This window comes from Poecile atricapillus, chromosome 5 (assembly GCF_030490865.1).
Source record: "Poecile atricapillus isolate bPoeAtr1 chromosome 5, bPoeAtr1.hap1, whole genome shotgun sequence".
In the NCBI taxonomy this organism is placed as follows: domain Eukaryota; kingdom Metazoa; phylum Chordata; class Aves; order Passeriformes; family Paridae; genus Poecile; species Poecile atricapillus.
Genome location: NC_081253.1, coordinates 2,137,150 through 2,149,949, shown reverse-complemented (window position 1 = coordinate 2,149,949; position 12,800 = coordinate 2,137,150). Strand labels below are relative to the sequence as shown.

Sequence of the window (12,800 nt, the reverse complement as noted above, 5' to 3'; positions counted from 1 at the left end):
GATGAAATCTGTGGGATTTCAGGGATGGAGGGAATGGCAGTGAAGGTACCTTGCTCTCAGCTGGGCTTGGAGTCTGGCTCTGAGTGCCTGCAACCAAAACTGAGTATTTTACATACCAGGCTTGTAGGGATAGTTGGGTGTTTTTCCCTCCTGAATTAAAATGGAAGGAAGGATTGTGGTGTCTCAGAAGGGAGCAGTCCAGAGAGCAATTCTGGTTTAATGTGTAAATGTACCAGGATTGCAGGAATTTTTGGTTTTTTTTCCCTCCTGAATTAAAATGGAAGGAAGGATTGTGGTGTCTCAGAAGGGGTTCAGAGCACAGTTCTGGTTTAATGTGTAAATGTGCTCAGGCAGCAGTGTTGCACACACTAAACATTTACATCTCTCCAATGCTGTTGGTTGAAGAAATAGCCCTGTCTAAGCTGTGTTTGTTTGAAATTTTGTCTTCATACTGGAGAGAAAGGTCTGGATGTGCTTTTTGAGGAATTAATGGGTAATCACTCTTTGTCAGGGGCTCCTTTTTATTCCCATGGCAGCACGTTCTGTTTGCTGTCATCACTGCTTCTCTAATGCTCTGTTATTTTGTGTAAGACCTTTGGATCTGCCCTGCTGCAGAACAAAGTGTGAGCTTAAAATACTGTGTGTCTTTCAAAACCATAAGAAAAAACTGAAAACTAGACCAAAAGTTGTACTGGTTATAAATTGATCTGTAAAAACACTTCTTCAGGTATAATAAATCCATTTAATTAGCCCAGCTTTCATATAAAAAACTTCAGAGTTTGTTTAAAGAGAATTGTTTCAGGAGTTAAAGTTTAAAGTTTCCTGTACTTGATGCTGAGCAGGAAGATTTGAGGGTTTTGTTCCTAATTTTAAAATTTACTTACTTTATCTGTCTATTTTGGAGCTCTGCTGTTTGAGGTGTGACAGCAGCACTGCTGAAAGCTGAAATCTCTGTTTGAAAGCTGTGTTCTGCTCGAAGGCTTTTTATAGTGAAATGAGTACTAACACCTATTGTCAGCCTTCCTTGGGAACTCTGTGTGTGCTTACTACAGTGTTAAAACAGCTGAGGACCTGAATTACTCACCTCAATTACTCTTTCATGGGCTGCAGAAGCAAAAGGTGTTCTGAATTTGGGACAGATCAAGCCCTTCCTTACAGCAGTGGTGTGCTGTGGACTGTTGGTGCACAGCTCCAGGGACAGCAGTTGAAAGCAGCCCAGTAATGAAACCATTTTTGTGTAGTTGAATTACTCAGCACTGCCAAGCTCTCCAAGACACGTTTTAATGGTGGAGTGACAGATTTACTCAGTGTGGAGTAACTCAGGCAGATCACAGCAGCTATTGGATTGCATGCTTGTCTTAATTCTAATAGCACTCACTTGGGAGCCTGATTGATTTAATGTTGCTTCATCTGCTGCAGGAGATTCCCAGAGCTGCTCTGATTGTGCAGGAGCTGCATTAATTGCATTTCTGTAAATCTTAACATTTAAAAGGAGATCATTTATTAAATATCATTTACATATTTTAAAAAGGTTTTCTTTCACTCCCCCTTTTTTAAAATACCATTCTGTAGAATTAAAGAGGAAGAACTCTTGTTCTTGAGAGAATTTCCAAGTGGGTAGCAGAGTGTGTGAGTGCCAGACTGCCATGTGTGCCAGGCTGCAGTGCCAGCCAGGCGCTGGAATTGGCACCTTCCCGTTCCTGGTGTTGATCCTGGCCTCTTGGGAGTGTTAACCGTGGGGAGGGGCACCCTGAGAAAGCCAAAGGGAGGAGCACAGAGCAGCAAACCCTTTTTGTGTGTGTGTGTGTGTGTTTCTTCCTGCTCTACCAAGTGCTTTTCCCAGCAGTTGGGTGTGTGGGAATGGCTGAGAGAAAACCTGCAGCCCCTGGAACAGGCAAAGTAAGGTCCCATGGATCTGTGACAGCGCTGAGTTTGGGTTTCCAGCTGATATTCTGCTCACCCTCCCCACCCCCCAAATCTGGGAAACTCTGGGGAGGAACAGCAGAAGCAGAATGAAACCTTCAGTCTTGGTTCCACCAGCGGTTCATCCTGCTGGGAGTCTGCACTTTGCTTGGTTTATCTTGGATTTGGAGAACTTGGTACTTCACTTTTCCCAAGGGCTGTGTGGATCTGAGTTCCTGTCCTGCTGAGGAATGTCACTCCCCTGGACGCACAGGAGGCAGAGTAACCTTGGTGTCTTAGCCTGAGACATTTTTCTAGTGGTTTAAATTTTAACATGTAAGGCCTTTCAAGAGGGAAGCTACAGCTTAGCTCTGACTTGGAACAGTAGATGGTTGTCACTGAGTTAACTAATAAATGAACTAATAAAATTATGTGGGGAAAAAAATCTTTGTGAGCTGCTACATTTGTTGTGATCTCTATTTCACCTGAAGTGATTCTGTGGAATTTGTGACTTTTGTCCCATAAGAATAAAATGAAGTGATACCTGTTTGGGGAGTCCTTGCTTTTCAGGTGTTATTCTGTGAGAACTCTTCTTCCTGATGCTCTTAACTTGCTAAACTTCTAAAAGCAGGCCTGTAAGGATTGCTGGGTAGACAGGAATGATGAAATTTGCTATTCTTTTGACTTTAAAAGGCCTGATCTTGCATGCATTTTCTTTCTGACAGGTTTGGGTGGGTTTGGCATTCCCCAGCCCTAATTTTCTGCTGAGGTTATTTTGTGAAGTTTGAATGTTTGTCTTTTTCCCAGTCTGGTGGAAGGTGTGGGCTGTGTCTGAACAAAGGATTCTCTTCATCTGTTTGTAGTTCATTCAGTGCAGTTTTAAGATTGCCATCAGTTAGGAACCCTAAGAAGCTGGAGACACACATCCTAAGAACAAGCATCCTGCTGGTCTCTAAACCCCAGCAAAGCCTCCACTCTGTTACCCTGTAGGAAAACAGTGGGAGAAAAGGCTGACTGTCTTCATATGCACTTTGTACACTGATACCTAAATCAACTCTCCCATTTTCCCCTTGCAGGAACATCATTTGCAACGGGCCATCTCAGCACAGCAAGTTTTCAGAGAAAAGAAGGAGAGCATGGTTATCCCAGTCCCTGAAGCAGAGAGCAATGTCAACTACTACAATCGTTTGTACAAAGGAGAGTTCAAGCAACCAAAGCAGTTCATTCACATCCAACGTGAGTTAAAAACATAGGGAGTGTTGTGGGTTGTGGTGTTTGTCAAACTCTTTATTTAACCTGAGGAACCTCTGTCTTGAGGTCAGAGTTGCTGCAGTGGTCAGGAAGTGGGAGGACTCAGAAATCCATTTATAGATGTAAATTCCAGCATCTTCTCAAGTTCTGGAAGAACTGGCAGTTGCTGGTGAAGGTGGGCATTTTGCTGCAGGGTTTGTTTCTGGCTCTGTGCTGATGCTCTGTCCATGTGCAGCAGCTGCTGAGCCTCATCCTGGCTCTTGGTTTTCCAATATTCTTGATCTAGCCTCACTTCTTGTGTATTTTTTCCTTCCTAGTCCTTAGAAGGAGTAACTGAAGCTGCCTGGCTGCCTCCTGGTTGCTTATACTGATGTAGGGAGCAGGAGAGAGGTTGTCTTGCTCACCTGTTAGCTCCAAAGTTCTCTGTAAGTGCAGATCCATAAACCAGAGTAGTTTTTGTGATGGAATCAGCCTTTGTCCTGCTGCTCAGAATAGAATTCTGGCAGAGCAGGGCAGCTGTGCTGCCACTGGGGTTCAGGCTGTTCTGGGTAACAATCACTTCTCTCTGAGTTTGGCTAAAACTGAAGAATTCTGTTTCAGCAGAGAACTCTGAGTTTATTTTATAGATAAAATATTCTGCATGAGTTTAGCTTATGTCTTACAAGATCTCATTAATGGAAGCTTGTGGGCTGTGAATTAATTTTCCCACTTATTTTGGTTGATGTTCTGTTGACAAGTGGCACTTTCACAGTTCAGTTGTTCCTTGGCACACAGTTCATGTTTGTCCTTTGCAGGATGTGGTTCAGGGGGTTATTTGGTCACTTGGATTCCTCCCAGGACTTACCTTTGTAGCAAAACCTTTGGTTCAGTTATTGCATCATTTCTCACCAGCGTGGTGAAGTTGGTTCAGTTTTTTTCCATTTGTTTACAAAATAGGAGATTTTGGAAATAATCAGGGTCCTCTGTGGTGCAAGACCATAGAGGTGATGAGGGAAAAATCAACTAAAAGAAATTGTTTCTTTCCTTAATAAAAGAAACAAATTTGGAAACAAGGCAGTCTGAATGAAATGAAACCAAGCTGCTGATGGAGGAGTGTATTTTATTCTGTTCTTTGTTGGACACTGCCAGAAACACTGTGAGTACTGTTAATAAACATGTCTAAAAATGTTAAACATATTATGCCAAAATTTTCTTTGTCTTGTTGAGCCTCACAGTCTTTCTGGACAGAATTACAGAAGGTATTTGAGCTGAAGATAAATATCAGATACTGCTCCAAAATAATTTTTCCCACATATTCTGGATGGAGTAGGTGTGATAAAAGGCAGCTTTATGCTACATAAACTGCTTAGAAATTCTCTTTTAATGCTTAAAGCACAAATAGCAACAATACTTTGGCCAGGGAAGTTATGTAAACTGATGGAGAATGCCAAGAGGACACATACTATAATCCATACTTGTGGGTATTTCTGGCAAATTATGTTCTGCTGAGATTCTGGTAGCCTGACATTTTAACATGTTTTACATTAATTTATTTAGATTACTGGTTCCAAGCAGAAAAAAGTTAATTTCTTTGTAAAGCCTGGAATTTGTGAATAAACAAGGTTCCAGGTGTTAGTCAACCCCAGTGGCACCAACACAGGTGATGTGGAGCTGAATGCAAAGAAAAAAACTTTAACTATTCTAGTTGTTCCAGCATGCAGCATAATATTCCAAAAATATTTGTAGCTTTAATAACATGGAGATGCATTTTAAATTATTGATAATTAGCAAAGAGATGAAGTTGGTAAACTTGGACCTAAATTAGAGCTAAGGGGATGGAAGACAAGTGTCCCCTCACAGGAACGATGGAACAGTGTTCATTAACTGGAGAATGGACTCCAGGAATCCTTAAAAGGAACTTTTTGGCAGGAAGTTTCTTCCATTTTTTGGTTGGGTGACCCCCTGTATTTATCAGTTTGCTGCCTTGACTCAGGCCTGGTTGTTGCTGTTGGCACAAGAGGGTGGCAGGGCTGTGGTTTGCTGGGGAGGGAAGGCACTGGAAGCACTGGCTTCAGTGAGAACTTGGGCCTGTGGCAGCTTCAATGAGTGTGGAACCACAGCCTTAATTTAGTACACTGAATTAACTCATTTCATTTAGCTTAGTTAAACCCAGTTCAATGTAACTTCACTGAGAAACAAATTGCATTTGTGTGAGTTGGTATAAACCCAGTTCCTAGGGGAGCTCAAGTGAACAAGAAAGCAAATCCTTCTGGCAGGTACTGCTGGGGGTGGGTGGAGTGGCAGAGGGTGGGAACTGGGATGTTGTGTCTGCAGCAGCAAACCAGAGAGTCCTGAGCATTCCTGGAGAAACTTTCCAGGTGGGATCACTGGGATGTTGTGTCTGCAGCAGCAAACCAGAGAGTCCTGAGCATTCCTGGAGAAACTTTCCAGGTGGGATCACTGGGATGTTGTGTCTGCAGCAGCAAACCAGAGAGTCCTGAGCATTCCTGGAGAAATGTTCCAGGTGGGATCACTGGGGCCTGTCTGACAGTGCCCTGGAGTAATGCAGATGTTCTGGAAGAGAAAGACTGGATTCATCCTGAGTCAGAAGAATGTCCCAGGATTTAGCAGGAGCTGTCCCTGTGGACTGGAACATGGGGATGGTTCTCCAGCAGCTCACCCAAGAGGGGTCAGAGGCAGGAACAGGGAGTGATGGATGATTCCATCCATGGCACATAAACACTTGGGTCTTGTGATGGCTTTGGATGCCAGAGAGCTGCCACCAGGCCAGCTCCAGGGTGAAAAATGACCTTTTCTAGAACAATTTCAGTTCCTCAGTGCTTGGGGAAAGAAGAAAACTGGTAATTAAGGATGTTGCTGAAAGTGTGTTTTGAGGAGGGTCATTGAACATCGGGGAGGAGGACACTTCCATGGGACAAGCCAGCTTTAGGTTGATGAACTCCAGAGAAGTGGTAGCCTTGCATTTCCTGAGGCCCTCACACCTCCCCAGGCTGCTGAGAGTTTGTGGCCATCCTGTCTGCACTGAAACAGGCTCTGCTTCATCCCTTCAGTGTCATTAACCTGCACCCCCATGCAAACCCCCTCTGCACTGATAAATACAGCTCACAACAAATAGAACATTGCTGAAGGCAGAAAAGCATGAAAAGTGGGATGTGTGACAAGGGCTCCTGCTGTTCTCACAGGAATTATGGGGGTTTGTTTAAGAAAATGAGACTGGATTTGTTTGATGTGTGGGGATCCTGGCAAGAACCTGTTGGATGTCTTTTATCATCTTGAATATTTATCAAAATAGTGAGCAGAGAGAGGGAAGGGACCCCCTGCTTCCAGCTGAGGTGCACCATGGGGCCGCTCTTGGTGCTGGGAGTAACCTGCCTTCCCTCCTGGACACCCATCACTGATATCCAGTGTGGTCCTGAGGGTGATTGGTGTTTTAAGATACTTCTTGATGGAATGGTTGAGTTTTCTATTTGCTTGTCTCGTTGTCTCCTGGCTGCCTCTCACTTGATCCTGATTTTGTTCTGGAAGGTGGGTACTTCAAGACCTTTTAGAGACTCTTCCCACTGTGGAAACGAAGGGAAGTTTACTGGCACCGCTTAAAATTTACAGGTGAACATCACATCTTCTCTGTCACAGATCCTCCTGCTCACTGATGCTCTGGCTTGGAAAAACTGGCTGGAAACATTTTGTCCACAGGGGATTATTGAATTATCTACTGACAGGCAATAGGTTGACATATTTTCTGATGTGACACTGACTGTGAGAGCAAACAAGCTTTCTGTGGACTGTAATGGTTTTCAGTCCACATGTGAGCTGTGATCTGCTGGAGAGGCAGAGCTGATGTTGAAAGCTGCAGTTTAAGTCTCGTACACAGTTAATTGTTGGAGAGCTCTTGGTCACATGCCCAGTGACAGTGTCTTAAATAAACTTGCCATGCAACTTGTATTACTGAATTAATATTGCTTGCAGTTCTTGACACATGGTTACAGCCTGTTATTAATTTCTCCTCAAATAAATTGTTACAATGTGTGGCAGCTCAGAGAGCTCTTCTGGCCAAGTGCTGTTGTCAGAATTGGGGCAGTGTCTCCTCTGAGAGGTACCAGCTTGAGCTGAAGATGCTGAGGAGCTGCTTTTTAGCCCTTCCCAGCTGCATCTGGCTGAGTTTCTGTGCTTGAATAAATAAATAGATAAATACTGGTAGAGGTTTAACTAATTTATTGCATTGGATCACAGAGAGAATGGTCTTGGGCAAGGCTGAGATATGGAAGGGCACTGCTTACCACCTGCTTGTGGGAGGAAAAATACTGGGATTTGTTTTGAAGACTTCTATTTTGGTGGCTTTCTTCTGCTCCTGGTTTTCCAAGTTTTTTTGTTTTAAGGAGCTCTCAAAGCACACAGGGCAGCTCAGTAGCAGGAGTTTTTTAATTAGCACTTGGCATAGCCACAAGTTAAGAGCACAGAGATAAGGTAGTGCTGTTTGTCTATTAAGAATAGAATATATTTCATCAGGCCTATTAACTGCTGTTATTCCAGTGCTGATTGAATTACTGGGAGTGTTGTACCTGGTGTGTCACCCCTTCAAGGTTTTATTAGGTGTACAATTAATGTTTCTATTAACAGTTCATATGCAATTTACTCATATTTCTTGTAAAATTTCATTTCTGCTGTGTTACCTGGATGAGAACTTCCTTCTGCTTTTAGTAGGACCAGGAACTTTGTCAAGTATGGAAACTAATTAGCACAATTAGTAATAAAGACATGAGCTTTGCTGGGAAGTTGAGAACTGACTATTTGGAGAGCCTGAAGGAATTGTCAAGTTCTGCATCCACAGCTGAGGTGGTTTTAGAGAAGAACAATTCCCATAGGATTGGTGTAGGATTTCTACAGTTACATAAAACAAGAAAAGGTTTAGTCTGTTAAATGTTTTAACACTTTAGGTTTGGTGTACTGTTTAAAAATAGGTAACAGAAATTATATTGGAACTTGAGTGTAAATGCTTTTTTTCCAAGTCTGGAATTTGATTGAAAATGGTCTTAGTTGTTATTATTTTACCATGATATTCTGAAGGAGCTGTATTATATCAGTACTGTCAAGCATCTTTGCTAGTGTTTTGTGCAGATACATTAAAGTTTCTGTGTCTATCATCCCTTCAAGTCACTTAAAATGAAACTTCTTGGACTCTTTTTATGTTGGAAGTTACAGACAAGCAGCTTCTACCTGCTGTGTGTTACATGGGGAAACTTTTTAGCACAAAAAAAGTGTTCTTGGCAGAGAAGTGCTGGAATTTTCTCAGTCATTTTTGATTTCTGATGGCAGATGTGTGTCCACAGTGTGTTACTTACCCTGCATTTCAATTTCTTGTGTTCCAGCCTTTAACCTGGACAATGAACAGCCAGATTATGATATGGACTCTGAGGATGAGACCCTACTGAACAGGCTGAACAGGAAGATGGAAATCAAGCCACTGCAGTTTGAAATAATGGTTGACAGACTCGAAAAAGCCAGTTCTAGTCAGGTATGGTGTGAAAAAATCACTGAGAGGTTTTGCTTTCCTGGGGGTGGTTCTGGGTGGGTGCTTGGTTTTATTTCCTCCTAACAGAAGAAGTGTGTTTGTGTGTCTGTTCCACAAAAATCACATTGCTGTCTCCTGTGTCAATACTGGTAACTTCAGATAAAACAGGTGGGGAAGGAGCTTTTGGGGTTGCAGGACTGATTCTAAATTTTAATTCCTGGCCACAAAGTGTTAGAAACACACAGCTTGTTTTACTACTGTTGGTATGGAATAAGCTTGTGGTGATCAGTAGGTGTAGAAATGGCTATAAACATTTAATAATCCAAATTTTGTTTCACTTGTTTCTGCTGGACATTGGTTGGTTTTAGGGGATTAGAAACACAGAATTAACCTAGTGCCAGTGTTACATCAGATCCTGAGGTGTTCCAGGAGAGCAGTGTCTGGAAAAGGATCTTACAGCCCAAAATATTTACTCCAAAACTGTGCCTGAGGGATCAGGTTTGCAAATGAAGTTTGAAACAGGTGGAGTTATTTCCCAGTGAGATGAGAATATGTGGGAATGAAAAATCCATTGTGGGATCCATGGCTCTGCCTCAGTTTCTTAACCTGATTTTCAGTGCTGTGTTAAAAGGCCAAAATATTGCATTTTTCCCCGTCTTAGAGCGACTTCAGAAAGGCTTCTTACTATGAGAAAGAAAGACTTCTTACTATGCTAAGAAAATGGGAACAAAGGGAAAAAAAGGAATATATTGGGTGATACTTGTTGAACATGTACTTGGGTTTGCTGGAGCTTTGATAAAGACACCTCTGTTTTGGCTTTCAGTTCAGGCCATTCTTTTCATGATCATCACTTTTCATGATCAGTATTCATCCTTCTGATGGTGGTTTCACCTTTCTTTGCTGGATTTAAGATTTGAAGATGCTTTTCAAAAATAAAGTGCTGTAAGAATACAGGTTTTTCTCTGTAAATACAAGCAACTCTTTCAGGTTTTTGGAGCCTGGGAAGTGGCTGGTGGGGTTTGAGTGCTGCCTCCCAATTCCCAGTTTCCATGCTTTATCCCTGGAATATTAAAGGATGTTGCTGGGAGTGCTTTCCCTGCCCAGGAGGGGTTCCAGGCTTTCCTCTTGGGCATTCTGATTTAAGCAGGGAATAGAAGGACTCTGCATCTGGAAGCAGCCATGAGCACACAGGCTCAGCTTTGCTTCCCCAGCTGTGTACCCAAAGCAGAGCGGATTTATTTTTTATTAGAAATATGTTAATGGGAAAGGGGAGCGAAAAACAAAACTAAAATTATTTCTAAGCAATACTTTTTCCTTTTTGTGAAAAACAGTTCAGTGTTTTTTCTAATTCTACCATAGATTGCAAAGGTTTTATTCTGCTCTGGCTGGAATTAACACTTGCAGAGTAGCCATGGTTACACTTAGGATTTCCTTCATTTTCCAAAATGTGATGTTTCCTTTTTTTGCTTCTCCTAACGGAGGGACAAGATTTAAGTTTGACACATTGCAAAAGTGCAAATTAAGTTGTTCACTTGATATTCTTCAAATTATGGGGCAGATGAAGTGCTGCCTGACTTCTTTTTAAGTAATACTAGAGGTACTATTTTCTTCTTATTTAATGAATGGGTTGAAGATGATATGAGCCTGTTAAACGAATGTACTATTTAGTGATACTTCTGCATTTATTTAGACTCTGATTTCCATATAAAAAGCTGAACATGGATGTAATTTTTATCTTTAAATGACCTTTAAACTACCAGCTACTGAAATAACTTAGCAAACAAGTGAACAGCTTTGTGTCTCCAGGCTGGAATAAACAGGCATGGGCATTGTCCCGTTCTATTACAAAGTAAACATTTTAGGGGGGAAATAATTAAGAAGCAAATTTGCTTCTAGGGGAATCCACATTCAGCTGCAAAGAATTACACATTAATAAAGGTTAACCAACGAGAAACTTTTTATTTGTTTAGGAAACAATAGTCAGATTAAAGTGATTCCCAAATCATGATCTGCAGACTGTAGTAAGTTCTTTCTATCCTGTGCCTTTAGTTGTTTCCAAGTGTTTTCAGATTCCTTGAAAGATTGATGGAGTTCTGGAGCATTGGATGAAAGAGATGCTGCTGGTTCAGAAAAACTGGGAACTCTGAACTGGTGGCTTCAATTTCCATGAATGGTTTTTTCATCCCTTTACTCTGGTGCTGGAAAATAATGAAGTTTATCCAGAAAATGCACAATTGGTGTGAGTGTGTGGTGACCTTCCCCTCACCCCCAACCCAACTTTTCCCTGTTCCCCTGCAGCTTGTGACCCTTCAGGAAGCCAAACTGCTGCTCAATGAGGACGATTACCTGATCAAGGCTGTCTATGACTACTGGGTGAGGAAGCGCAAGAACTGCCGGGGGCCCTCCCTCATCCCCCAGATCAAGCAGGAGAAGAGGGATGGCTCCACCAACAACGACCCCTACGTGGCCTTCCGCAGGAGAACTGAGAAGATGCAGACCAGAAAGGTGACTTGGCAGACTCTGCTGCTTGGAATTTTACATTTCTCCCTTGGTAGGGATAATTTGGATCCCTGTCCAGCATCTTGCAGAGGACAATTTACCATCCATCCGTTTCTTGAGCTGAAACTCAGAGCAGTGCCTGGCACACAGCGTGCTGGGTTGGGAGCTTTCCTTTCTGTGGGAAAAGGAGAAACAAGTTCCCAGTTTCTGGATTTTTAGATGGAATGATTTGAACCAGGGAATGTGTAATCACCCAGCATTTTGCTTTGTACACATGTGTGCAGAATCAAGGTGGGGCAAGTGTTCTAGGTTTGAGTTCCTTGTGCTGACAAACTTCCACTGGGTTGATCTGGAATCTGAGCAAAACATGGGGGGAAATGGCTGAAAAGTTCTCCCCAGTTTACTCTGAGAACTGGGTTTGTTTGCTTTTTGTGGCATTTTGTTTGCCAAGTAGGATCTGCTTTAGGAAAAGCTGCTTTGGAGTGTCCTCATGAGCCTCATTTGCAGCAGCATTATATAACTTTATTTTTGCAGTTTGTGCCTCGTGGCCTTTGCTTTTGACTAAAAATTGGTTTCATCTCTCAACAGAACCGAAAGAACGATGAAGCATCTTATGAGAAGATGTTGAAATTAAGGAGGGAGTTTAGCAGAGCCATAACAATTTTGGAGATGATTAAGAGGAGAGAGAAAACAAAACGGGAGCTGTTGCATTTAACGTTGGAAGTTGTGGAGAAAAGGTAAAATTCCAGATTATAAAAACCAAGGTTTTAAATTTTCATTAAATGGCTTTGTAATCATCTCTCATCATTTATTTATTGTAGCACCATAACAAACTTCAGAAACTAAAAGAGAAGGGGTTTGTGTAGGCAATTGGAAGACACTGGTTTGTGTCTTTCAGACATTTCCCAGTGGAAATGCAGCCCTATAGTTTTAATCCTGGTTTTTTTGAGGTACCATTTGGGTGATTATGGAGGTGAAATCCTCAATGAAGTGAAGCTGAACAGACCCGAGAAAGAGATGGGCACAACTCCTTCATCTCTCCACAATGGGAACCACCACAAAGTTCAAGAATGTAAAGTTAAGGTAAGATTTTTTTTCCCCCTGCTACGAGTCTGTTGTTCCTGGGATCATCATTCCTTTGGGATCATCATCCCTTTGGATATATTTTGAATTCAGACCTGTCTCGGAAGTAATAACCTGAAATATTAGGAGTTAAAATGCTTGGGGCTGAGGCTGAGAGTTGAGGACCTCTGGAAATTTGTATTTAGCACCTGCGACACCTAGTGGTCCCAGAATTCCATACAAACCCGTGAAAGCCTGGCTCTCCAGGAATTTTGGCATTCCTCATGTCTCTCCTCTGCTTCCCAAGGTCCATTACTGGAGTTTCAGTCAGGATGTTATTGATGAGTGTTAATTCAGGGTAAATTTAAACATTTTTTCAAACTGCACTGCTGCTTCTCCTTCAAATGGAGAGTTTTGCAAGTGAAAGAATCTTTTCAAATGGGAGCTTTGAAGTTTAATAACATTTGTGTTCAAGTGGACAGTTCAATATCGATGGAATTGCTCACTGCAGAGGGTTTTTGTGAGAAAAATCTTAAATAGCCATCCCAAATACCATCACATCTGTTCAAAAGTGTCA

At 42.1% G+C, this 12,800-nt stretch overlaps 1 protein-coding gene across 3 annotated transcripts in view; it reads left to right on the top strand.

Annotated features, from left to right (window-relative positions):
* EPC2 (enhancer of polycomb homolog 2) overlaps window positions 1-12,800 on the top strand; it is a 38,011-nt gene that overhangs the window by 10,854 nt on the left and 14,357 nt on the right. For all 3 annotated transcript variants that reach the window (XR_009277760.1, XM_058840080.1, XM_058840081.1), the window contains exons 2-6: window positions 2,979-3,138; window positions 8,520-8,665; window positions 10,961-11,167; window positions 11,750-11,898; window positions 12,112-12,244. Coding sequence is in view for 2 of the 3 variants with exons in the window: in XM_058840080.1 (XP_058696063.1) it covers window positions 2,979-3,138; window positions 8,520-8,665; window positions 10,961-11,167; window positions 11,750-11,898; window positions 12,112-12,244 (795 nt within the window). In the remaining variant the exon portion in view is untranslated. The remainder of the gene's footprint in view (window positions 1-2,978; window positions 3,139-8,519; window positions 8,666-10,960; window positions 11,168-11,749; window positions 11,899-12,111; window positions 12,245-12,800) is intronic.